This window comes from Chrysemys picta, chromosome 10 (assembly GCF_011386835.1).
Source record: "Chrysemys picta bellii isolate R12L10 chromosome 10, ASM1138683v2, whole genome shotgun sequence".
Lineage (NCBI taxonomy): Eukaryota > Metazoa > Chordata > Testudines > Emydidae > Chrysemys > Chrysemys picta.
This window is the reverse complement of record NC_088800.1, coordinates 792,480-818,242: the sequence shown is the minus strand read 5'-3', so window position 1 is coordinate 818,242 and position 25,763 is coordinate 792,480. Positions and strand designations below refer to the sequence as shown.

The 25,763-nt window shown below is 65.1% G+C and overlaps 1 protein-coding gene across 1 annotated transcript in view; it reads right to left on the bottom strand.

The window, feature by feature from the left end:
- The window catches only part of MAN2A2 (mannosidase alpha class 2A member 2), a 29,978-nt gene extending 4,425 nt beyond the window's left edge, over window positions 1-25,553 (bottom strand). Inside the window, 20 exon segments of the mRNA XM_065559082.1 lie at window positions 1,061-1,202; window positions 2,322-2,455; window positions 2,601-2,715; window positions 2,893-3,009; window positions 3,286-3,522; window positions 4,593-4,758; window positions 6,898-6,965; window positions 7,598-7,712; window positions 7,857-8,039; window positions 8,630-8,832; window positions 13,230-13,407; window positions 13,529-13,715; window positions 14,468-14,641; window positions 14,861-14,988; window positions 15,318-15,489; window positions 17,441-17,570; window positions 17,572-17,586; window positions 18,463-18,720; window positions 20,409-20,561; window positions 25,420-25,553. Coding sequence (XP_065415154.1) covers window positions 1,061-1,202; window positions 2,322-2,455; window positions 2,601-2,715; window positions 2,893-3,009; window positions 3,286-3,522; window positions 4,593-4,758; window positions 6,898-6,965; window positions 7,598-7,712; window positions 7,857-8,039; window positions 8,630-8,832; window positions 13,230-13,407; window positions 13,529-13,715; window positions 14,468-14,641; window positions 14,861-14,988; window positions 15,318-15,489; window positions 17,441-17,570; window positions 17,572-17,586; window positions 18,463-18,720; window positions 20,409-20,540 — 2,854 coding nt within the window. The 5' untranslated portion in view covers window positions 20,541-20,561; window positions 25,420-25,553.
- Between the last annotated feature and the right edge of the window lie 210 nt (window positions 25,554-25,763).

The following is a 25,763-nucleotide window of genomic DNA, read 5'->3' as shown; positions in this document are numbered from 1 at the left end:
ACCTGCGACCTTAACCCTTCCTCCCATGGAGAGGGGCCCCGACTGGGCCCCGCTGGACACAGGCTGGGGCAGCAAAGGGAAGAGGGGACATCTCTCTCCCAGAGTGCTGGGGCAATGCTTCCCGAGACACAGCAGAGCGCAGGGGCTTCCCTCGCCTGGGAGAGTCAGGGCCTCGAGTTATCAGAAAGGCAGAGCTCTGCACAACAGGCCCCTAGCGCCGCCTTGGGGCAATGGGCCAGCACTGCCTGCTGGGGAGAGCGCCCCCTGCTGAGTGCCCCACCCCACTCCCTGCAGCACAGCGCCCCCCAGCGCCGCCCTGGGACCAGCCCTGACTGCCCGGGGAGAGCGCCCCCTGCTGAGTGCCCCACCCCACTCCCTGCAGCCCAGCACCCCCCAGCGCCGCCCTGGGACCAGCCCTGACTGCTGGGGAGAGCGCCCCCTGCTGAGTGCCCCACCCCACTCCCTGCAGCCCAGCACCCCCCAGCGCCGCCCTGGGACCAGCCCTGACTGCCCGCGGAGAGCGCCCCCTGCTGAGTGCCCCACCCCACTCCCTGCAGCACAGGGCCCCGAGCGCCACCTTGGGGCAATGGACCAGCCCTGACTGCCCGGGGAGAGCGCCCCCTGCTGAGTGCCCCACCCCACTCCCTGCAGCACAGCGCCCCCCAGCGCCGCCCTGGGACCAGCCCTGACTGCCCGGGGAGAGCGCCCCCTGCTGAGTGCCCCACCCCACTCCCTGCAGCACAGGGCTCCGAGCGCCACCCTGGGACCAGCCCTGACTGCTGGGGAGAGCGCCCCCTGCTGAGTGCCCCACCCCACTCCCTGCAGCCCAGCACCCCCCAGCGCCGCCCTGGGACCAGCCCTGACTGCTGGGGAGAGCGCCCCCTGCTGAGTGCCCCTGCCCCACTCCCTGCAGCACTGGCATTCCCTGTTCAGCTGTGATCAGCCTGGCCTTGCTTAGACTGGGAGCGGTGGTGAGCGTGGGGCTCAAGGAGACGCTGCAGCCAGGCGCAGATGGTTCTAGGGCACTGCCCCTCCCCAGGGGCCCAGCAGTCCCACTCACCGCTGTGCAGGCTGGCCACCCCCAGGGCCTGGGCCGTGTGCAGGGTCAGGCGGCTCTCCTTGTCCTGGATGTAGGCCATGGCTGGCATGGGGTAGAAGTTGGCCTGCAGAGGCAGCTTCTTCCGGAACCTGCGAGGCTGGATCTGGAGGAGAGGAGAGATCAGGGGGTGCAGCACCAGGTTCAGCACCGCTCCGAGCTCCACCAATGCCCTGTGCCCCACCGGGGGCTCCCGGCAAGCCTGGCCCCGGGCGGGGAGAGCCCAGCGAGCGGGGGAGCGCGCTCCCTGGGGGGGCCGGGCGGGGAGAGCCCAGCGGGCGGGTGAGCGCGCTCCCTGTGGGGGCCGGGCGGGTATAGCCCAGCGAGCGGGGGAGCGCGCTCCCTGGGGGGGGCCGGGCGGGGAGAGCCCAGCGGGCGGGTGAGCGCGCTCCCTGGGGGGCCAGGGCGGGGAGAGCCCAGTGGGCGGGTGAGCGCGCTCCCAGGGGGGGCAGGGAGGGGAGAGCCCAGTGGGCGGGGTAGCGCGCTCCCTGGGGGGGTAGGGAGGGGAGAGCCCAGTGGGCAGGTGAGCGTGCTCCCTGGGGGGGCAGGGCGGGGAGAGGCCCAGGAGGTGGGGGAGGGCGCTGCCCTGGGGGGCAGGGCGGGGAGAGCCCAGGAGGTGGGGGAGGGCGCTGACCCAGGGACTGGGCAGGGGAGAGGCCCAGGAGGTGGGGGAGGGCGCTGCCCTGGGGGGCAGGGCGGGGAGAGCCCAGGAGGTGGGGGAGGACACTGCCCTGGGGGGCAGGGCTGGGAGAGCCCAGGAGGTGGGGGAGGGCGCTGCCCTGGGGGGCAGGGCTGGGAGAGGCCCAGGAGGTGGGGGAGGGTGCTGCCCTGGGGGGCAGGGTGGGGAGAGCCCAGGAGGTGGGGGGAGGACACTGCCCTGGGGGGCAGGGCTGGGAGAGCCCAGGAGGTGGGGGAGGGCGCTGCCCTGGGGGGCAGGGCTGGGAGAGGCCCAGGAGGTGGGGGAGGGCGCTGCCCTGGGGGGCAGGGCTGGGAGAGCCCAGGGGGCAGGGGACTGGCTCTGCCCTGTCAGGGGAGATGCCCAGGAGGTGGGAGAGAGCACTGCCCCAGGAACCGGGCAGAGGAGAGGCTCAGCAGGCGGCGAGGGTGCTGACCCAGGGACTGGGCAAGGGAGATGCCCAGGAGGTGGGGAAGGACACTGCCCCGGGGGACAGGGCTGGGAGAGCCCAGGAGGTGGGGGAGGGCGCTGCCCAGGGCTGCCAGGCACCTGGAAGCCGTTGAGATCGGTGAAGAAGGTGTCCTCGCTGGCGATGCTGGTGCTGAGGCGCAGGGCCATCTCCTTGTTGACGTGGTCGCGGATGTCCACCAGGCAGGACACATCCAGGGACAGACCCTCCACCCCTGCAAAGCAGACGGCTGAGATCACCTCGCCCGCCCCTGCCAGCTGGAATGCCAGGGACCCCAGCGCTCTGCAGGCCAACCAGAGCCCCCACCCAGCGCCCCCAGTTCCTGCGGCACAGCACAGCCCACCCTGCGCGCCCCTCACCTGGCACGTTGTAGAGCCGCACCACCTGCTGCACATGTTGGTAGTAGCTAGCCACCTCCGAGAAGAAGGGTCCCTCGGTCACCCGCACCACGGGCGGCTCCTTGGGGGCGTAGGGCTGTGAAGGGAACAAGGGCAGCCTGACACCGTGCAGCAGACACGAGGGAGGGCAGGTGTAACAGCCTGGAACCCTCTGCCCCATCCCCTAGGTCCCACCAGCCCTCCCAAGACCCCCTCCACAGGCCTCAGTGCCCAGCTGCTCCTAGGTCTCGGGGCCCCTCCTTGTGCCCTGTACCTTGGCGTCGCCATCTGGCAGGAAGAGGTAGGCCCCACTCTTGTCCTTGGCGCTCCTGGTGCCATAGATGAGGAACTCGCTGCTCAGCCTGTGCTCCTCCCCAGCCCGCCGGACGCTCTGCAAGGAAGCAGGCAGTGAGCGCGTGGGCACCAGACACGCTCTGCTGCCCCCCACCCGGCCCCCTGCTCACCTGCAGCAGGCAGTGAGCGCGTGGGCACCAGACACGCTCTGCTGCCCCCACGCGGCCCCCTGCTCACCTGCAGCAGGCAGTGAGCGCGTGGGCACCAGACACGCTCTGCTGCCCCCCACCCGGCCCCCTGCTCACCTGCAGCAGGCAGTGAGCGCGTGGGCACCAGACACGCTCTGCTGCCCCCCACCCGCCCCCCTGCTCACCTGCAGCAGGCCGGTGAGGCCCGAGAAACAGGCCTGCATGTGCTGGTTGTCCAGGCAGAAGTCGTCGGAGGTGGCGGGGACGACGCGCACAGGGAAGACCTCGCGCGGGCGCACGGGCAGCTCACGCTCGTGCAGGTGGAGGCGCACAGACGACGTCAGCGTGGTGTGGCTGTCGAACGACTTGTACAACTGCAGGACACTGAGGCCCAGTGCTGGCAGCCGGGTCATGATGGACACCTGCCAATCAGAGGGGAGATGGACCCCTGCCCCCAAGCCCTGCCCAGCTCAGCCCTGAGCCATGGAAACGGCGCTCAGCTGGGCGAGCGGGTATGACGAAGTGGGAATGTTCGTAATGTTTTGTCTGATGCTGTGTGTGTGTGTGTGTGTGTGTGTGGCTCAATTCCCCCACGTGTCACTCAAATGCCTAGGTGGTGGGACAGGGTGTGTGATCCTTGCAGACTACCTGGGCACAGACAATGCCTGATACTCTGTGGCCCTGCCAGAGCCCATCCTCGGCAAGAATCAGCCAGAGGTGTTGGAGAACGAAGCGAGAGGCGGAGACCAGGTGACCTGTTTGCCCCAGAAAGAGACAAAGGCCAGAGGAGGGGCTAGGCTGGGCTGCTGGAAGCTGGTCCGTCTGCAGCTGGGAGACTGAAGAGGGCAGAGCCCAGGGTTCTGGGCTTGGGATCCCCCCACCCCATGATGGACTTTGCTGAATGTTTCTAATTTCTGTGCTAACAGGATCTGTTCTACGCTGTGTTCCCCACGACTAATAAACCTTCTGTTTTCTGTGCTGGCTGAGAGTCACTGCTGAGTGCAGAGTTGGGGTGCAGGGCCCCTTTGGGGCCATGTAAGGGTTCCCCAGGTGGACTCACTGTGGGGAGCTCACAGCATGAAGTGGGTGCTGAGTGCTCTGAGGTCAGACCCAGGAGGCGCTGAAGCCAAGGAGGTTTGCCCTCGTGACTGTGTGCCCTGAGGGGAGACACACGGCACTGGAGTCCGGTCTGATTTCATCCAGAGCAGCGGGCCCAGGGCACTGCCAGGGAGAGCTCAGCATCCGCACCGGGCGTGGAGGGGACCTGCCCAAGCCAGGGTGGGCGGGGCTGTGTGTGCCAGGGGGTGGAGGAGAGGCCTGTGGGGCTGCTGAGGGGGGCTATGGGGGTGGATGAGGGAGCTGGGGGTGTACAGAGTGAGGTGTGCACGCTGGGGGTGGGGACTGCTGCCAAGGGCGCTGTGTGCCTGGTAGGTTTTGCCCGGCTCAGGGCGTCCCCAATGAGGTGGGGTGAGGCCACAGCCCCCTCTCGTACCTGGTAGACATCGGGCACCATATCCGTGGCTGAGCTCCACTGGGCGCTGAGCTGGACGGCCAGGGGCTGCCCCTCCTCGGAGAGCACACGGACACGCGGGGAGCTGACCAGCAGTGAGACGACACTGAGCCGCTCCTGCTCCAGCGGGTTAAACAGCACCACGAACCTGCATGGGGACAGCGCTCAACCACATGATGTCCCTGATCCCCGACAGCCCCCCACTGACCCCAGCCCCTGATCCCCGACAGCCCCCACGGACCCCAGCCCCTGATCCCCGACAGCCCCCAGCCCCCCACGGACCCCAGCCCCTGATCCTCGACAGCCCCCAGTCCCCCCATGGCCCCCAGCCCCGACAGCCCCAGCCCCCAACAGCCCCCAGCCCCTGATCCTCGACAGCCCGCAGCCCCCCACGGACCCCAGCCCCTGATGGCACCCAGCCCCCGATCGCCCCCAACCACCCCAAGCCCCCTATCCCCGATGGCCCCTGTGATGTTATTGACATGAACTGTGACCATATAGATCATTGTTGCAACCAAGGTCCTGTAGTGGCACCAAATCTTGTATAAAGGGGGTCAAATGAGGTGTCTAAGACAAGGTTATGGTTTGCTGGTTATGATTATGCTGTCTATATGTGTGTATCATTTTGTAGTTGAAGTTATGAATATTGGCTCTGTACTTGTATCTCAATGTGTTTTGAGTCTAAGTAGCCTCAGTGAAGCATTTGGTCAGCTTCTTGAGAAAGGAATTTGCAGATTAAGTGCCCAGTCAAGAAACACTTAACTGACAGTGGACTTTGGGAGACGCCAATCCACATCTGAGCTTTCCTGGGAAAGTTCAAACTAACATGTAAACAATGGCGTTGGCCTCCAAACTGAGTCATGCATGAACATCAAAGAGTCCTGTGGCACCTTATAGACTAACAGATGCTTTTGTGGGTGAATACCCACTTCGTCAAGCTTATGCTCCAATACATCTGTTAGTCTATAAGGTGCCACAGGACCCTCTGTTGCTTTTTACAGATCCAGACTAACACGGCTACCCCTCTGATATTTGATGCATGAACATGTGACTTGCCCGTGTGACTCCGAACTCCATCTTGCTGCTGTGATGTTCCACAGTAAGAACAAAGGGGTGTCCTTCCACAGGGCAGAGAATATAAAAGGCCCTGGAAACCCCTCCATTTTGTCTTCAATCCTGCTTCTGACCTCTGGAGGAACCTTGCTACAAACTGAAGCTCTGAACAAAGGACTGAATGACTCATCCCAGGTGGGGATGTTCCAGAGACTTGATTTGAACCTGCAGTTTATTCCATCACTGCTACAAGCCTGAACCAAGAACTTTGCCATCACTGTATGGAATTGATTCGTTTAACCAATTCTAGCTCTCATCTATATTTTTTCCTTTTATGAATAAACCTTTAGATTTTAGATTCTGAAGGATTGGCAACAGCGTGATTTGTGGGTAAGATCTGATTTGTATATTGACCTGGGTCTGGGGCTTGGTCCTTTGGGATGGAGAGAACCTTTTTCTTTTACTGGGGTATTGGTTTTCATAACCATTTGTCCCCATAAGGAGTGGCACTGGTGGTGATACTGGGAAACTGGAGTGTCTGAGAGAATTGCTTGTGTGACTTGTGGTTCGCCAGTGGGGTGAGACCGAAATCCTCTGTTGGGCTGGTTCGGTGCCTTAATGGTAAAGGACCCCCAGCCTTGGGCTGGGACTGCCCTGCTCTGAGCAATCTGTCCTGAACTGACACTCTCGGAAGTGTCCCACCAAAGAAACTGCATTATTACAGCCCCCAACGGCCCCCAGCCCCTGATGGTCCTCAAACTCCGCTGGCCCCCGACAGACTCCGACCTGATGGCCCCCCACCCCCGATGGCCCCTCCAGCCCCCCACCCCCGATGGCCTCTCCAGCCCCTAGCACTCGACAACCCTCTGACAGCCTCCAGCCCCCAAAGGACCCCAACAGTGGCAGGCTAGAGTGAATAGAGCGCTCAGCCACAGGGCAGGCCTGGCCGCCGTCGGCCCCCAGGTCCCCCAGGACAGAGTGAAGACAGGGAGGGACCCGTCCCTCCAGCCAGGCCCTGCCCCAGCCCGGAGCGGGGGTGTCCAGGCCCTGGGCAGTTCCTCCAGCCAGGCCCTGCCCCAGCCCGGAGCAGGGGTGTCCAGGCCCTGGGGAGTTCCTCCGCCCTGCCCCAGCCCGGAGCGGGGGTGTCCAGGCCCTGGGCAGTTCCTCCAGCCAGGCCCTGCCCCAGCCCGGAGCAGGGTGTGCACACCCTGGGCAGGGGCCGGGCAGCTCCTACCTGGGCGATGTGTCCAACTTGATGACGGTTTTCTCAGGCAGCGAGTCCTGGTTGAGGCGCATGTCGTCCTAGCAGAGAGGAGCTGAGTCAGCACCGTAATGCTCCCAGGAGAGCACCCCCAGCCCCCGCCAGCCCAAGGACCGCTCTAGGCAGAAAGGCAGAGATAGGGAGTGGGGCAGGTCCCCACCGTGCAAAGGGGCAGCAGAGAGCCGCTCCTGGGGAGCGCCCTGATGGTGGGGGTCGCCCCCCGAACGCAGGCAGGGGCAGGGCAGTAGAGCCGAGGGCTGGGGTTAGGGCTGGAGTCTGGATCAAAGCAGGGAGATTGGGGTCAAGGATGTGACTGGGGCTGAAGTCAGGGCAGCGGGGCCGGACCGGGGTCAGGGCAGCGGGGCCGGGCTGGGGTCAGGGCAGGGGGGCTGGACCTGGGTCAGGACAGTGGGGCCAGGGCCAGACCAGGGTCAGGCAGTGGGGCTGAGCTGGGGTCAGGGTAGTGGGGCTGGAGCCGGGATCAGGGTCAGGGCAGCGGGGCCGGGGCCAGGCCGGGGTCAGGGCAAGGGGGCTGGGCCAGGGTCAGGACAGTGGGGCTGGAGCCGGGATCAGGGTCAGGGCAGCGGGGCCAGGCTGGGGTCAGGGCAGGGGGGCTGGGCCGGGGTCAGGGCAGTGAGGCCAAGGTCAGGGCCAGGGTCAGGGCCGGGCTCACCGAGCCAAGGAAGGGTCCTGCGGGGTCGTAGCGATAGGCCTCCTTGTCGCCCAGCACTAGGTAGTGCGCGGCGTTGCTGATGACGCGTTTCAGGTTCACCAGGGAGTGGAGCAGCCTGGGCAGCCGGGCCGGAGCCGTGAGGGAAAGGCAGAGAGAGAATCAGTGTCACCGCTCCCCCGCGGCCTCTCCCCCACAGGGATCCCCCGGCAGGGTTCACCCACCCGGCTCCCCCAGCCATTCCCGAGGCTCAGGGCCGTACCTCACACCGTAATCCACCACGACGGCCTCTTTGGCGGTGCCCGTGATGGCATCGTGGTGCTGGAAGAGCCCCAGGGCACGCCGGGCCTCGGTCAGCAGGGCGTAATCCGAGAGCGGGTATCTGCTGTCCATGCCAGCGTGCCGGGCGTGACTCAGCGCCAGGCTGTACAGGATCTCTGCGCCCCTGGGCCAGACACAGACCCATGAGCCACAGCTCCTCCCCACGCACACCCCTCGCCCTGCGCCCGAACCCCCCCTCACCCTGTGCCCAAATCCTCCCTCACTCCACCTCCACAACCCCCCTTGCCCTGCCCCTGCATCCCTCTCACCCCGCACCCGAATCCCCTCGCCCTGCCCCCGCCTCCCTCTCACCCAATCCCCGAATCCCCTCGCCCTGCCCCCAAATATCTACTCGCCCCACCCCCCCATCCACCCTCGTCCTGCCCCCGAAGCCCCTCGTCCTGCCCCCGAATATCCCTGCGCCCTGAATCTCCCCTCGCCCTGTCCCCGAATCCCACCTCGCCCTGTGCCCAAATTCCCCCTTGCCCTGCCCCTGAATCCTGGCCCCCTGAATCTGCCTTGTGCCCTGAATCTCCCCTCCCCTGAAATCCCTCTGGCTGCGTGCCCTGAGTCCCAGCCCACCAAGCTCCTGCCCCCATCTGCCCCATCCCCAAACCTATCACTGACTGCACTCAGCTCCTTCCAGCCCAGCCCCCTGCCCTAGCCCCAGCCCCCCACTCCCGCCCGTTCCCAGCCCCAGCCCCACACCCTCACCGGAGATGGGCCTCCAGCACGCGGTCCAGGCTCTTGTAGAAGGGCCGGGAGGTGTAGTAGCCCGTCCAGTAGTGGTCCTCCCGGTCCGCGTAAGAGAAGAAGTCCCCGCTCAGCACGGGGAAGCCAGGCGGCTTCATCCCAGGGACGATCCCGGTCCTCTTGGAGAGAGCGTCAAAGTAATCGGAGAGGGTCCCGAACTGCGCCTGCAGGGAGAGCGTGGCCCCGTGCCGCCCATGAGCCAGGTGGGCCCCCGGTGCCAAGGAGAGGGTGGGTGGAACCCCCCACTCCGGGACGGCCAGGAGCTGGGAATGGGCGACAGGGGATGGATCACTCGATAACTGCCCTGTTCTGTTCATTCCCCTGAGGTACCTGGCATCGGCCACTGTCGCAGACAGGACACAGGGCTGGATGGATACCGGGCCGTTCTTATGACTGCAGCCAGCCAAGGCCCCAGGACGGTAACAAACCAACAAAGCACCAAACAAAGGTACACTGGCCAGGCCGGAGTTCTGCCAGCTGCACTGTGTGTGGGGGTCCCCCATGTCCCCCCATCCCACAGGGGGTGGGCGGGGCTCAGCATACACCTCCTGGAATCCCACAGGCGTGGGCGGGGCTCAGCATACACCTCCTGGAATCCCACAGGCGTGGGCGGGGCTCAGCATACACCTCCTGGAATCCCACAGGCGTGGGCGGGGCTTGTTGTAAATAATCATAGACTCATGGAAGATCAGGGTTGGAAGGGACCTCAGGAGGTCATCGAGTCCCACCCGCTGCTCAAAGCAGGACCAACCCCAAACTGCGCCTACAAACGGACTCACTTGTGAGACTAGCTGTGGGAAGTGGCTAGAGGCTGCTCCGGGGTCCCTGTAAACCTGCAGTCAGGCTGTGCTGGGGAGGAGGGAGCCGGCCGGCAGCCAGCCTGCGCTAGTGCAACCCAACCGGCCTCCCGCCAGAAGCCCAGGCCCAGTCAGCGTGAGACGCAGGGAACCAGAGCCAGGGTGTGGCAATGAGGCCCCGCCAGTGGACAAGAGGGGAGGCCGGGCCTTGCACCCCCACCCCTTGGTCCCAGAGAAGAGGGAGGGCTGGCTACCGGAGGGAACTGCTGATTGAAAGGAGGGGCAGGGCGAGCTTCACCGTCCGGCCCCCAAGACGTGCTGTGCCGTCATTTGGCTTCCATCACCCTGAGCCTGGGAGATGTCCTGACCGGGCCAGGCCAAGACAAGGCCAAGCCCACCGGCTCCAGCTCCATGCCAACCGCTGCCTGGCATGGCAGACTTTGTCACCCCTCCTGTGTGCCCTTCTCCTTCCCCACCGTATTCCTTCTCTTCCTGCCCCTCAAACAGGTCTGGCTTTGCCGGCCAAGCTGTGTGTCCTGCCGCCCTGCCGTGAGAGCAGCCGGAGGCATGGCCTGCCAGCTCAATGCTGGGACGCGTTTGCCAGGTCTCGGCATGGCTGCGTGCTGGGCCTGTTTCTCCAGCAGGGAGGATGCATGAGTGAGCTGGTGCTGGAGCCAGAGGCTCCGTTTCTGGGCTGGGCTGGACTTTCCTCTCCCCAGCTGTGTGGCTGGTTTGGCCTTCTAGGAAACGGGCCCGGAAAACTATAGCACAGCCACCGCTCCAGCCCAGCTCAGCCAAGGCCCACTCCCGGAGGGGCCCCGGACAGCCTGGAGAGCGCTGGCGGCTGTCAGACACAGGGCTTGCCTTCCGAAGAAGGTCAAGGAAAGTGTGGGCCCCTTACGGAATGGGGACGGCAACCTAGTGACAGAAGATGTGGAAAAAGCTAATGTACTCGATGATTTTTTTGCCTCTCTCTTCACGAACAAGGTCAGCTCCCAGACCACTGCACTGGGCAGCACAGTATGGGGAGAAGGTGACCAGCCCTCTGTGGAGAAAGAAGTGGTTCGGGACTATTTAGAAAAGCTGGACGAGCACAAGTCCATGGGGCCGGATGCGATGCATCCGAGGGTGCTAAAGGAGTTGGTGGATGTGATTGCAGAGCCATTGGCCATTATCTTTGAAAACTCAGGGCGATCGGGGGAGGTCCCGGATGACTGGAAAAAGGCTAATGTAGTGCCCATCTTTAAAAAAGGGAAGAAGGAGGATCCAGGGAACTACAGGCCAGTCAGCCTCACCTCAGTCCCTGGAAAAATCATGGAGCAGGTCCTCAAGGAATCAATTCTGAAGCTCTTAGAGGAGAGGAAAGTGATCAGGAACAGTCAGCATGGATTCACCAAGGGCAAGTCGTGCCTCACTGACCTAATTGCCTTCTATGAGGAGATAACTGGGTCTGTGGATGAGGGGAAAGCAGTGGACGTGTTATTCCTTGACTCTAGCAAAGCTTTTGATACGGTCTCCCACAGTATTCTTGCCAGCAAGTTAAAGAAGTATGGGCTGGATGAATGGACTATAAGGTGGATAGAAAGCTGACTAGATCTATCAGAGCATCGCCCGGGCTCAACGGGTAGTGATCAACGGCTCCATGTCTAGTTGGCAGCCGGTATCAAGTGGAGTGCCCCAAGGGTCGGTCCTGGGAATGGTTTTGTTCAATATCTTCATTAATGATCTGGAGGATGGCGTGGACTGCACCCTCAGCAAGTTTGCAGATGACACTAAACTGGGAGGAGTGGTAGATACGCTGGAAGGTAGGGATAGGATACAGAGGGACCTAGACAAAATAGAGGATTGGGCCAAAAGAAATCTGATGAGGTTCAACAAGGACAGACGTTGGACGGAAGAATCCCATGCACTCCTACAGACTAGGGACCGAGTGGCTAGGCAGCAGTTCTGCAGAAAAGGACGTAGAGATTGCAGTGGACGAGAAGCGGGATATGAATCAACAGTGTGTCCTTGTTGCCAAGAAGATTAACGGCATTTTGGGCTGTATAAGTAGGGGCATTGCCAGCAGACCGAGGGACATGATCATTCCCCTCTATTCGACATTGGTGAGGCCTCATCTGGAGTACTGGGTCCAGTTTTGGGCTCCACACTACTAGAAGGATGTGGAAAAATTGGAAAGAGTCCAGCGGAGGGCAACAAAAATGATTAGGGGGCTGGAGCACATGACTTATGAGGAGAGGCTGAGGGAACTGGGATTGTTTAGTCTGCAGAAGAGAAGAATGAGGGGGGATTTGATAGCTGCTTTCAACTACCTGAAAGGGAGTTCCAAAGAGGATGGATCTAGACTGTTCTCAGTGGTACCAGATGACAGAACAAGGAGTAATGGTCTCAAGTTGTAGTGGGGAAGGTTTAGGTTGGATATTAGGAAAAACTTTTTCACTAGGAGGGCGGTGAAGCACTGGAATGGGTTATCTAGGGAGGTGGTGGAATCTCCTTCCTTAGAGTTTTTTAAGGCCCACCTTGACAAAGCCCTGGCTGGGATGATTTAGTTGGGGTTGGTCCTGCTTTGAGCAGGGGGTTGGACTAGATGACCTCCTGAGGTCCCTTCCAACCCTGATATTCTGTGATTCTGAAGCCACGCAGCGCCAGCACTGGGCACTACAGACGCTGCTCCAGGGAACACTTCCCATCGCAAATGCTTTGACGGGTTTTCCTTCTTCCTGCACCTTTGGTAGAATGGGCCAGGCCATTCAGTGGGGTGCGTGCCTGGCACTGAGCGGGCAGAGGGCTCTCTAGGCCAAACTCCAGGCCTCCTTTAACCCTGTTTCATGGGACAGTGACAGGGTCGTGTTAGCACCTGTGACTCTTTGGGCCCTGTGACGAAGTGGGACTGTTCTTGTTTCCTCTGACTACTGTGTGGGTGCCTCAGTTTCCCCTATGCATTTCTTAGTCACCAGTGTACATAAATGGCTGACACTCTGTATCCTGGCAACAAATGGCTGGGGCCCTTCCCCCCTGCAAGGGAATAGCTAAAGGTGAACAAAGAGATCAGGTGACCTCCTGGCCCGGGAAAGACACAAAGGCCAGAAAGGAGGGGCTGGAGGGGGTTTCAGTTTGGAGCTGGCTGGGGACAGGAACTGAGGGCAGACGGGGGTGTCTAGCTCGCTGGGCCCCAGAATGGACCCGGCTGAGGGGTCCTGTTCTTTGTACCTACAAGCTCTGTTTTAGACCGTGTTCCTGTCATCTAATAAACCTCTGTTTTACTGGCTGGCTGAGAGTCACATCTGACTGCGAAGTGAGGGTGCAGGACCCTCTGGCTTCCCCAGGACCCCGCCTGGGCGGACTCGCACAGAGGGGCATATGCTGAATGCTCCAAGGTCAGACCCAGGAAGGTGAAGCCGTGTGAGCTTCTTGCCCTGAAGACAGTCTGCTCCGAGGGAGAGGAGGCTCCCCAAAGTCCTGACTGGCTTTGTGGGGAGCAGTTCCAGAGCATCGCCCGGGGACTCCGTGACAGGCCCATATATTCCATCAAGACTAATATAACTCCCTGCACCCCCTGGTATCCTCCAGGGGGTGGGGCTCCACCTGCACACCCCCGGAATCCCCCAGAAGGCGGGGCTCTCCCCTCATTTCCCTGACATCCCCCAGGGAGTGGGTGGGGCTCCCCCCCTCATGCCCCTGACATCCCCCAGGGAGTGGGTGGGGCTCTCCTGGCCCCCCCAGCACGTCCCAGCTGCAGCCCCTTTGGGAGTCTGGTGCAGTACCTGCACGTGCAGGCTGGGGTGGGCGTTGAGGAAGTCGAAGAGGCGCTGGTAGTTGAGGAACTGGGCGTCCCACTCCTGGGGCTTGTCGTAGCGGAAGTCGTCTCCCAGAGGCACCAGCAGCACCTTGCTGAGGAACAGCTTGGACTTCTTGCGGTACTGGTCCAGCAAGAGGTGTGCCCTGCGGCAGAACAAGGCAAGAGGCCTCAGGGGGCAGGGCCAGTGGGCGCAGGCAGCGCGCCCCGGAGCCAGCCAGGAAGGCTCAGCCTCTGGGGCCGAGTGGCGGGACGCAGCTCACTCACCGTTCGGCCACATTGGCCTCGGTAATGGCTCTGGGTGGCACCTTCCATGGACAGTTGATCCTGCCCCCAGGCAGGCGCTTGAAGTCAAACTGGCAGCAGATCTTGGGGTCAGGGCCGCAGGTGTGGGGCACATCGTAGCTGTAGAAGGGCATCATGTGGCAGAAGATATCAGTGCTGGAGTCTGGGTCTGCAGAGAAGCAGACAGCTGAGTCGGTGTGCCCACCCCGGGCGCTGTCTGCCTGTGCTTGGCTGTCACAGCTGAGCAGGCAGCCGCCGTGCCAGCCGGGCAGCACCAGGGCACTCCTAGGGAAGGCAGCGCCCATGGCAGGGGTGGGCCTGGCCCCAGGTTAGCGGGACGGGAAGCAGCCAAGGGGGAGGGGAGGAGAGACTGTGGCAGACCAGCAGCTGTTGGGGCACAGGGCTGCCCGCTGGCCAGTAAGGCGCTGGCTAGCGAGAGTCAGGGCAGAACAGGCGGGCAGCCAGCGTGCCGTGCCCCCCAGATCCCACCCATGGGAGTTTGGGGGGGGAAGAGAGCCCCCAGCCCAGCCAAGAGCCAGGAGGGGGAGCCCTGCTTCAAGTGCCACCAGAGGCAGGAACGGCGGCAGCGGGGCCACAGCCCAGGGAAGGGGAGCCCAGCTTGCCTGCACTCCAGCTCCAGCAGCTCCGGGCCGGGGCAGGACAGGGCAGCCGCACCCGAAGGACGCTGGGACCCAGCCGCACACGGGACGGGAGCAGCGGGGGCCTGGAAGGGCAGGCTCGGCTTAGCGCCAGAGGCCCCCAGAGTCCCTCGGGAACTGGGACAGGCGGGAGGGGGCTGCTCCTCGGTCAGGCGGCCGCATGTGGGCAGGGATCACTGCGCCGCCAGGAAAGAGGGCAGCAGCCGTCACTCCACCCCCAGCCCCAGGCACCCCTCACCCCACCTCTGGTCCAGGTCCTCACCCCAGGTCTGTCTCCACATGAACTCCAGGCTGTGGGTGGCAGCGAAGTGCTTCTTGATGGCGTAGTGCACCCTCTGGATCAGCATGCTGGTCAGGTTGGCGCGTCTCAGCAGGTAGGGCATGGTGGCGCTGTGCCCAAAGGGGTCGACGGCCCAGCCGGACCGCGGGGTCACACCTGAAGGGAGTCGCCACACAGACTCATTAGGGCAGGTTGCGCCCCGAAGGCACCGAGCAAGGCTGGGTGGCGCGGGTCTGGCACCCCCTCTGTAAGGGCGCGGCCCCAGGCGTGGGCAGCACACCCAGCCCCACAGCCCCCTGGCCACGGTCCCAGACGTGAGCAGACAAGGGCAGGGTGGGTCTGCACTGCCGTCCCCCCCCCGCCCCCGTCACTCACCGATGTTCTTCTCCAGCCACTGGTGCCCCTCGATCAGCTGGTCGATCATGGCGAAGTAGTGGGAATTGGCCTCGTCGGGCATCACCCAGCCGCCCGTCACCATCTCCAGCTGCCCACTGCCAACCAGCCTGCCGGGGGCACCAGAGAGTCAAGGGCAGAGAGACGGCCCATGGCCAACACCCCCACCCCACGGCCAGCGCCCCCACCCTGCGCTCCCACCCCTGGCCAGCGGGCCCCCCCCCCGGCCAGCACCTCCACCCCACAGCCAGCACCCCACCCCACAGCCAGTGGTCCCAACCCACGGCACCTCCTGCAGGCTCACCCAACAGCCAGTGCCCCATCCCACGCCCAGTGCCCCCGCCCCACGGCCAGCACTCCCGTATCTCCATTGGGTGCCCAGGCTGGGGAGAGCGGGCACTGTCCCTGCCCACGGAGCGCAGGCTGTTGCCCCCCATACCTGCGCACCGCCGCACGTTTCTGGGTGCTGATGTTGTCCCACCACTTGGAGAAGAAGGAGATCTCGGACCAGATGAAGCGGCGGCGCGGGTCCTCCTGCAGCTTCAGCACCATGCTGTTCAGGATGTGCTGCGTCTGGTCTGCGTAGTACTTCTCAAAGGTCTTGATCCAGCCTGCGCAACAAGCACAGGGCAGGGACTGAGTGCGGAGCCTTGCCTGGGGGGCTACGTTCCCTCTAAGCTGCCTGGCCACGCAGCAGCCTATTAAGTGCCACGCAGGCACTCAAGGCTGCAGCAGGGAGAGATTCCTCTCCCCCAGCCCCAACCCAGCCTGGCACAGACCTGCCGCGGCTAGGGGAGGGACACCCCTCTCCCTGGTCCTGTGACGCTCTGTACCTTGGGGGAACACCCAGCACCCCCATGTTCATCCTTATAATATGATTGTGTGGGATCCAATGCAAAGTTTGTCATATTGGATGTCTTCGGAAGGCTCATGGTGCACTGAGCATTGTTGTTACAGTGATGTTATAGGTTATAATTTCCTGTATATAGTTATGAGGCTGGAAATGTGTCTTCATGGCTTAAAACAAGCCCAGGCAAAACTCTCCAGGAGCAGAGGGGCAGTTCACACCTCATCAGGGCATGGATGGGACAAACCCAGCCCAGCCTCACAGGAACAAAGGACACTGGCCTAGGCAGCAACAAAGGGTCTGTTGGCCTCTCAAGTGAGTCAACCCCTTCCTTTGGTCAGTTTGGGACTACGATGAGGTCATGCTCACCTGACTCGGGGCGGGGGGGAGGGCAAAGCCAAGAGGGAAGAAAGGACATGATAAAAGGGAGAGACGTTTGCCATGCTCGCTCTCTCTCCCACCTACACCTACAGGCACCCCCACCAAGCGACTGAAGCGCTGATCAAAGGGGAGAGCCTGGCTGAAGGGCAACCAGCCAGCCTGTGGTGAGAAGCATCTAAGTTTGTAAGGGCTCTGAAAGTGTTAAGATCAGCTTAGAATGTGCTTTGCTTTTATTTCATTTGACCAAATCTGACTTGTTGTGCTTTGACTTGTAATCTCTTAACATCTATCTTTGTAGTTAATAAATGTGTTGGTTTATTCTACCTGGAGCAGTGCATTTGGTTTGAAGCCTGTCAGAGACTCCCCTGGGGATAACAAGCCTGGTACCTACCAATTTCTTTGTTAAATTGATGAACTCATATAAGCTTGCAGCGTCCGGTGGGCATAACTGGACACTGCAAGACGGAGGTTCCTAGGGTTGTGTCTAGGACCGGAGATATTGGCTAGTGTCATTCGATTGCACAATCCAAGCAGTGGCTGGCCAGAAGTGCTCGCTCACATGCTGGGAGCAGCTTACACGCCAGAGGCTGTGTGTGTCCAGCCCAGGAGTGGGGTTCTCACAGCAGAGCAGGGTGAGGCTGGCTCCCAGAGAGGAGGATTGGAGTGACCGAGCAGATCACCAGTCCGGATAACACCAGGGGAACGTCACAGTGGCGTAGAGAAGCTCCTCTCCCGGACCCAGCCTGGCCTGGCCCAGACCTGCAGCGGCTGGGGGAGAGATGCCCCCCACCCCAGCCCAGGTGCTGCTGCGGGAGCTGAGGGGAGTCCTCTCTCCCCACTGCAGCCCCAGGGAACCCTGCAGCCCAAACCCCTCGTCCCCAACCCCATCCAGAGCCCGCACCCCAGCCCTGAGTCCCCTCCTGCACCCCAAACCCATCATCCCAGGCCCCACCCCAGAGCCCGCATCCCCAGCCGGAGCCCTCACCCCCCCACACACCCCAACCACCTGCCCCAGCCCTGAGCTCCCTCCCACACTCTGAACCTCTCAGCCCCAGCCCCAGCATTTGAATTTAGTTATGTGCACCAATATGGAGGTGATGTGTCACACAACACCTCCATATAGGTGAACAAAACAAAATTCATTCTGCACATGGGTTGGAAAAATTAGAGGGACACTGCTGAGAAGCCAAAGGGCCGTGTCTGGGATCCTCCCTCCCTGGGGCCTGGTGGCCGTGCCTGGGACCCTTCGCCAGGGGATCCCCACAGCTCAGCCTAGGGCATTAAGCCCAGGGCCAGGCTCCAAGGCCCCCGCCTGCTCCATGGGCCCCACTCACCTGGGTCATTATGGGAATGTGGCACCACGAACACCTGCAGGGGCTCCGTGTCCCACTCGTGGGGCTCGTAGGTGATGTCAAAGCCCTGCTTCCACACGCCACCGTCCTGGTTATCAAAGGGCAGCACCCGAGGCCACGGCCAGCATCTGCCAGCCCAGGACCATGCTCAGTGGGAGCCGCCAGCCTGGGGCCGTCAGTCCCACCGGGCCACCAGCCTCAGCCCCAGACCCCGGCACCGGCCCCCTGGACACCAGCCTCAGCCCCAGACCCCGGCACCGGGCCCCCTGGACACCAGCCTCAGCCCCAGACCCCGGCACCGGGCCCCCTGGACACCAGCCCCAGACCCCGGCACTGGGCCCCCTGGACACCAGCCTCAGCCCCCGGCACCGGGCCCCCTGGACACCAGCCTCAGCCCCAGACCCCGGCACCGGGCCCCCTGGACACCAGCCTCAGCCCCCGGCACCGGGCCCCCTGGACACCAGCCTCAGCCCCAGTCCCCTCTGGACCCCCCTGCCCTTCACCCCCCCTCTAATTTCCCTGCGATTCACCCCCCCACAGGCGACTCCCCCTCCGAACCCCCAGCCCCGTGCAGGCAGCTCCCCCTCCGACCCCCCAGCCCCTCGGCCCCCCTCAGGCAGCTCCCCCTCCGACCCCCCAGCCCCTGGGCACCCCTCAGGCGGCTCCCCCTCCGACCCCCCCAGCCCCTTGGCCCCCCCTCAGGCGGCTCTCCCTCGGCCCCCCCCAGCCCCCTCGGCCCCCCTGTAGGCGGCTCTCCCTCCGACCTCCCAGCCCCTCAGCCCCCCTGCAGGCGGCTCCCCCCCTCCGACCTCTCCAGCCCCTCGGCCCCCCTCAGGCGGCTCCCCCTCCGACCCCCCCAGCCCCTGGGCACCCCTCAGGCGGCTCCCCCTCCGACCCCCCAGCCCCTTGGCCCCCCCTCAGGCGGCTCCCCCTCCGACCCACCCAGCCCCTTGGCCCCCCGCAGGCAGCTCCCCCCTCCCACCTAGGCCCTGGCCCTCGCTCACCTGCAGGTCTGGGCTTCTGGCCCCCGCTCCCAGTGCAAACTGGCAGTCCTGTGGGGAGATGGAGAAGAAGCTGGGCCGGCTCTCGGGGGGCAGCACCCAGGAGCCATTGGGTGTGTGGTAGGGCAGCAGCACCGGCTGCCCGTCCGCGTGGGCCGTCAGCTCCAGCACCGACTCCTTGATGTGGCTGATGATCTCGTGGTTCTCCTCCAGCAGCTGCTCCAGTTGCTCGATGCGGTTCTGCAAGGCCGAGATCTGGCTCTGCAGGTCACAGACACGAGCTGAGAGCAGCCCCCGGGGGGCGAGGAGGGGCCCCCAGCCTAGCACTCCCCGGCCCACCCTGCAGGTCACAGACACGGGTTGAGAGCAGCCCCCGGGGGGAGAGGGGGCCCCCAGCCTAGCACTCCCTGGCCCACCCTGCAGGTCACAGACACGGGCTGAGAGCAGCCCCCGGGGGGCGAGGGGGCCCCCAGCCTAGCACTCCCCGGCCCACCCTGCAGGTCACAGACACAGGCTGAGAGCAGCCCCTGGGGGGCGAGGGGCCCCCAGCCTAGCACTACCCCGGCCCACCCTGCAGGTCACAGACACGGGCTGAGAGCAGTACCCCCCTGCCCCCGAAATGCCGGGGGAAGCTGCCCATTCATCGCCCACGGGGGCACTGCAACAGTTCCAGGGGACGCAGATTCACGCAGCTGCAACCCAGAACTAACGGGGTCCCTGGACATTCGCCCAAGTCGCTCTTTTGCCGCAGAATGTTTGGGTTCAGTGACCCCCCCATTTTCCAGCAGAGAGTGGTGCGCACGAGGGCCCAGCAGGGCTGCCTGGGGGGCCACCAGCGTAACAGCTGCTGGACTGATGGCCTGGCAGTGCACTCTGCAGGGAGCGGGCCAGGGGCTCGGCGGGGGGGCTCCCCATCCCAGTCAGCACTGGGGGCCTGCCATGCAGGGGAGCAGAGTCAGGGCTCAGTAGGGAGCGCTCTCCTCTCACACTCAACGAAGACCCCATTGCCCAGGGCGGTGCTAGGGGGCGCTGTGCTGCAGGGAGCAGGCTGGGGCACTCAGCAGGGGGCGCTCTCCCCAGCAGTCAGGGCTGGTCCCAGGGTGGCACCAGGGGCGCTGTGCTGCAGGGAAGTGGGGTGGGGCACTCAGCAGGGGGCGCTCTCCCCTGGCAGTCAGGGCTGGTCCCAGAGCAGTGCTAGGGGGTGCTTGAGGGCGGAGGGCAGCAGGGGGCGCTCTCCCCTGGCAGTCAGGGCTGGTCCTAGGGTGGCACCAGGGGGCGCTGTGCTGCAGGGAGCAGGCTGGGGCACTCAGCAGGGGGCGCTCTCCCCTGGCAGTCAGGGCTGGCCCCGACCCCCCAGGCTAGCGCTAAGGGCGCTGGGTGCAGAGGTGCAATCCCAGACAGAAAGCATGTTCAGTCAATCTGGGCAGGCAGCCAGAGCCCAGCGCTGGCGAATGCGTCAGCCTCCCAAAGCCCCCTGCAGGTAGGGTGACCAGACAGCAAGTGTGAAAAATTGGGATGGGGGTGGGGGGAAATAGGAGCCCGTATAAGAAAAAGACCCAAATATCAGGACTGTCCCTATAAAATCGGGACATCTGGTCACCCTACCTGCAGTGTCCCCCAGACAGGGAGCCATCAGCACTCCCCTGCCACAGACTGTTCCGCTGTCCAACTGCTGCCACGTCCCACCCCAGAGGTGGCTGCACGTCAGTGGTGGGCGAGCAACCCTGGAATAGACTTGACCCACATGTGGTGCACACCCTGGGCCATTTCTTCCCCAAGGGGTCTAGGTCCCAGGGAGCTGAGATTCCCGGGCCCCTCAGCACTCAGCCTCCCCAAGGTGCCAACATGCAGTGGGTGAGCAAGGGGGGACTCCCCTGCAGGCACCATGGGAGGTGATGGCAGAGAGCCGCAGCCCCACTCCCCAGCCCCTGGGTGCCAGAGCCGCTTACCCGTGGGAAGTTGCCCCCGCTCTGGTGCCGGGCAGGGTCGTGCTGCACTCGGTCCAGCATCAGGTAGAGGGAGAAGACGGCGACGCAGAAGATGGCAGCTCCGCACACCGTCACCTGCTTCTTCAGCTTCATCCCGGGGCTGCGAGGACCCACCTGCCGCCGAGTCAGCCAGAGAGCGAGGTCAGGGCCCCATGCCAGGCCCCTTGCCCCCCACTGTGGCCAGCCCCCCAGACGGACCCCCAACCCCCACTTGCGCCAGCCCCCCGACAGGCCTCTTGCCGCCATTTGGGCCAGTCCCCCCCCCCCAACGGGGCCCCACTCCCCACCTGGGCCAGCCCCTCAGCAGGGCTGGAGGGTGCCGAGGCCCCACAGGGGCAGGGGGCCCACGGCAGAGTCTGAGCACAGGGAGGAAGATGAAGGAGTCGAAGGAAGGAGCTGCCGGGCTTCATCTTGCCTTGCACGGCCCCTGGGTGTGGCTGCCCTCCTGCAATGGGGGGTGGGGTGAGTGTCCACCCCACCCTGGTGCCCTCTGCCAGCGAAGGGCTCCCAGGGCCTCGCCCTCACGCACCAGGCATGGCACTCGGACACAGCCGGCCAGCGCGCCCAGCCCAACCACGGGCTACTGAGCGGCTGCCTCCTGCACCCTGGCTGGGCCACCCAGCCCCAGCCCCAGCCCCCAGCCCTGGCTGGGCCGGCCCACCCCTAGCACCTCGCCGCCCCCCAGGCTCCTCAGTCCTCGCTGGGCCGCCCCACACCCAGACCCCCCAGGCTCCGCAGCCCTGGCTGGGCCGCCCCACCCCCTAGCACCTCGCCGCCCCCCAGGCTCCGCAGCCCTGGCTGGGCCGCCCCACCCCTAGCACCTCGCCGCCCCCCAGGCTCCTCAGTCCTCGCTGGGCCGCCCCACACCCAGACCCCCCAGGCTCCGCAGCCCTGGGCCGCCCCACCCCCTAGCACCTCGCCGCCCCCCAGGCTCCTCAGTCCTCGCTGGGCCGCCCCACACCCAGACCCCCCAGGCTCCGCAGCCCTGGCTGGGCCGCCCCACCCCCTAGCACCTCGCCGCCCCCCAGGCTCCGCAGCCCTGGCTGGGCTGCCCCACACCCAGGCCCCCCCAGGCTCCTCAGTCCTCGCTGGGCCGCCCCACACCCAGACCCCCAGGCTCTGCAGACCTGGCCGGGCCGCCCCACACCCAGCTCCCCCAGGCTCTGCAGACCTGGCTGGGCCGCCCCACACCCAGCCCCCCCAGGCTCTGCAGCGTGGGCTGGGTGAGCGGTGCCCTGTGCTGCCCGGCCCACAGCGAAGCGCGGCGCCAGCGCTGCTCACTGACTCAGCAGAGGGGCCTGTGGGAGCCCTGTGGGGCCCAGCCGGGAGCCTGGCCCGCCGGGCGATGCTGCCCTGCCTGCCCTGGAGCCCAGGCTGCGTGCAATCAGGCTGCAGCAGGGGGGTGCCGGAGCCCCTGCCCCACGCCGGGCAGAGCACAGCTGTGGCCTGGTTACCCTAATCCCCCCTGCGCTGGAGCCGGGCCGACGGTATTTTTAGTCTGTGAAGCCTGGGATGGTGCCAGGAGCTGGGCAGGGAGCAGAGCGTTAATTACACCCTGCCCGGCACAACCCCCGGCCGGGCACACGGCCCTGCCCGCACAGGAACCTGCTCCCCAGCCACGAAGGGCACTGGATCCCCTCCCCCCACTGCACTGCCACACACCCCCTCCCGCTCCTCTCACTGCACTACCGCCCCCTCCCCCTAGCTCCACCACCGGGTCTCCTTCCCCCCCACTGCACCACCACACCCTGCCCCCACACACTGCTCCACCACACCCTGGCCCCTCCCCCACACTACACCACCACACCCTGCCCTCCCCCACTGCACTGCCACACACCCCCTCCCACTCCTCTCACTGCACTACCGCCCCCTCCCCCTAGCTCCACCACCGGGTCTCCTTCCCCCACACTGCACCACCACACCCTGCCCCCACACACTGCTCCACCACACCCTGGCCCCTCCCCCACACTGCACCACCACACCCTGCCCTCCCCCACTGCACTGCCACACACCCCCTCCCGCTCCTCTCACTGCACTACCGCCCCCTCCCCCCTAGCTCCACCACCACCGGGTCTCCTTCACCCCCACTGCACCACCACAACCCGGCCCCTCCCCCACACTGCAACACCACACCCTGCCCCCCCACTGCACTACCACACCCCGCCCCCCACTGCACCACCACACCCCAGCCCCTCCCCCACAGTGCACCACTGCCCACCGCCCCCCCTCACACAGCACCCGCATGCCCTGGCCCCTCCCCCCCACTGCACCACCACACCCACCCTCCCTCCACATTGCACCACCACACCCCAGCCCCCCCCACTGCACCACCACACCCAAGCCCCTCCCCCCATACTGCACCACCACACCCAAGCCCCTCCTCCACAATGTACTGCCACACACACACACACCCTCCTCTCATCACCCCTCCCCCTATCTCCACCACCACTGGGTCTTCTTCCCCCACACTGCACCACCACACCTCGGCCCCTCCCTCCCACTGCACCACCACAACCCGGCCCCTCCCCCACACTGCAACACCACACCTCGGCCCCTCCCCCACACTGCACCACCACACACACCCTCCCCCATTACATCACCATGCCCTTCCCCTCCCCCTAGGCTCCACCACCATGCCCTTCCTCCACCCTGCACCACCATACCCCCTCCTCTTACCAGGCCCACTCTAACAAATTCACATTCCCACTAGGATGAAGGCACAGATTTCACGGAGGGGCACGGGGGGGTTAACCCCTAGGGCAATTCAGCTGGAGTGGTGGTGCTCAGCCGGCCAGCTGGGCTGGGTCAGGGATCGCTGGCGAGGGCTCTACAGGAGGGCAGACGAGCCAGTCCGGGTGCTCCCTTCTGGCCTTGCAATCAGTCCCTGGGGCCAGCGCGAGCACTCGGGCAGGTCTCCGGGGCTGGAAAGAGGGAGTGACCAATGCACCTGCCCTGCCATCTGAGCCAGGAGCTGGCGTCCAGCCTGGCACGAGAATCGCCCAGGAGGCCCCCACTCAGCCACAGGGCAGCAGCCGGAATAAAGCAGAATCCAGCCAGACGGAAGAAATGGCTCCCAGCCCCCCCAAGGCATTGGGCCAGCAGCAGGAGATGCTGAGGGCACCTGGGGGTGGGGTGGCCAGGCCCTGCCCAGCCTGGCTGGTGCGCCTGAAACCCCCAATCCACCGGGAGGCTCCAAGGGCTCCCCGCCCCCAGTCCCACCGCACACAGGGGCCCAGCGGACACACTCTGGAATTTGCACAGCCCCCCAGAGAGGAAACCCATCTCCGCTGGGACGGGGACGGGGCTCACCAGCTCTCCGAGCAGAGTGACTCGTGCCCTGGCAGCAGTCAGCCCCATTGTGCTCTCTTCCCAGCCACACACCACAGCCTGGAGCCTGGCACCGTCCCTGCCCTCCCGATGCCAACTAGTCACCACTCTGCCCAGCGCCCAGGGACGCACAAGCTGCTCCCGCCTCGAGGGGCTGTTGCCAGGGCTGAGCAACCAGCCCGGGCGGGGGGAGTCCAGCCAGACGCAGGCTCTCTGGGCATCTGGAGGGCCAGGGCTCGGCTCGGCACCGGGCAGAGGCAGGAAGCCCGGAGTGGGAGCAGGCAGGAGCGTGGAACAGGCAGAGCGCAGGGTGAGAGTGGGAGATGTGGCCAGGGCCCTGGCAAGGGCGAGAGGGCTCAGTCTGCCCTGGAAGCCAGGGATGGGCTCAGATGGGTGGCCTGGATCAGCACGCAGGCAAGCGGGTGGTAGCACCGGCTGCCTGGCTGCATGGGCGGGAAGGCCGGGAAGCAGGTGCTCAGGCATCTCTCTGAGGGCCCAGGGATGGGACAGGCTGGCTAAAAGCAGCCTAGCAAAGCCGGGGAGAGTGTGATGGGAGCGGGTCCCAGCCTGGCTCCTGCAGAGGACATGGTAGCAGTGGGCTCTGAGGTCGTGTCAGGAAGTGGATAAGAAGGACCTGCCGACATCACTTATTTGGCTTTGCGAGGCCTTTGAGCTAAGCTGTCCTGGAGCAGAACCTACGAAATGGTCATTTCCTTCCTGGGCACGGACTGCCAGTGGGGGCCGCGTGGTTCTGCGCTAGGCCCGTGGGCTAACACGTTTATTACGGCCCTGCACGGGGCTGAGCATTTAGAGATGATACAAAGTTACTGGGGTTTGTTAGGAGCAGGGGGTTGTGAGGAGACAGGAGACCTAGACAAGCCAGGGGAACGGGCACCGTGAGGGCAAACGAGGGTCGCACCAAGTAACGTGCAGTGCCTACGCCCGACGATTCGGAAGGCCCGGCTCTGTTCATTCCCGCTCAGGACCCTGGCACCGGCCAGCGTCAGCGGCCAGGACGCTGGGCTGGATGGACCCTTGGCTGACCCAGCCTGGCTGATGTGCGGCTCTTAAAGGAACGAGTCCGGGGCGGGGACCTGGGTGTGAGCACCCAGCCGGGTGAACCCCTGCTCGGTCAGAAGAGCAGAGCTGTCTGGGTGCTGAGGAGTGGGATGGAGAACATGGTGCCCTCGTGCCCACAGCTCCCTGGAGCGGCCTCCCCCGGATCCGGGCGCCCCACGGCGCCAGCAGCACTAGAGGGGCCGGAGAAACTCCCCTGTGAAGACAGGCTGGAGCGGCGGGGCTGATACCAGAGAGGAGACCCTGCCCGGGCCTGCTGAGCGCGGAGCGCAGGGTCCCGGAGCAGGACAGGGGCGCTCGGGGAGTCCCCTGGTTCCCAGCCCGGGCCCGGCGGAGCTGGGGCCGGGTCCCGAGGGAGCGATGGACATTTCTCCAGGCTGGCCGGGGCGCGGCGCCCCGCGCTGCTGCTGCAGGGACCGGGCGGGGCCGATCGGGCGCTGTCCAGCACCGGCACCGCACCGGCACCGGCACCGGCCGCCCAGAGCCCCCGGGGCCCCTCCGCCCCCGGCCGGCAGCGCTGCCCGCGGCGCCAGGTGCGAGGCGCAGCCCGGGCCCGGCTCCCCCTTACCTCCGGCTGCGGCTGCGGTTCCGGCAGGCCCGGGCCCGGTCCGCTCACATCCTCCGCCGGGCCGGGCCGGGCCGGGCTCCGATCCCCGGGCGCCCCCGCTCCTGGGCCGGCCGCGGCCTCTCCGGGAGCTGCCGCCTCCGCGCCCCGGGCTGCGCCGGCTGCTGGGGCCGGGCAGGAGGCTGCGAGCCAGGATGCGCCCAGGCCCCTCCCCGCCGCGGTCCCCTCCCCCGGCTGTCTGTCCGCCTCCCCCCCCCCCCCCCGCTGTCTGTCCGCTCCCCCCCCCCCCCGCCCTCTGCTGTCTGTCTGTCCGCCCCCCCCCCCCGCCCTCTGCTGTCTGTCTGCTC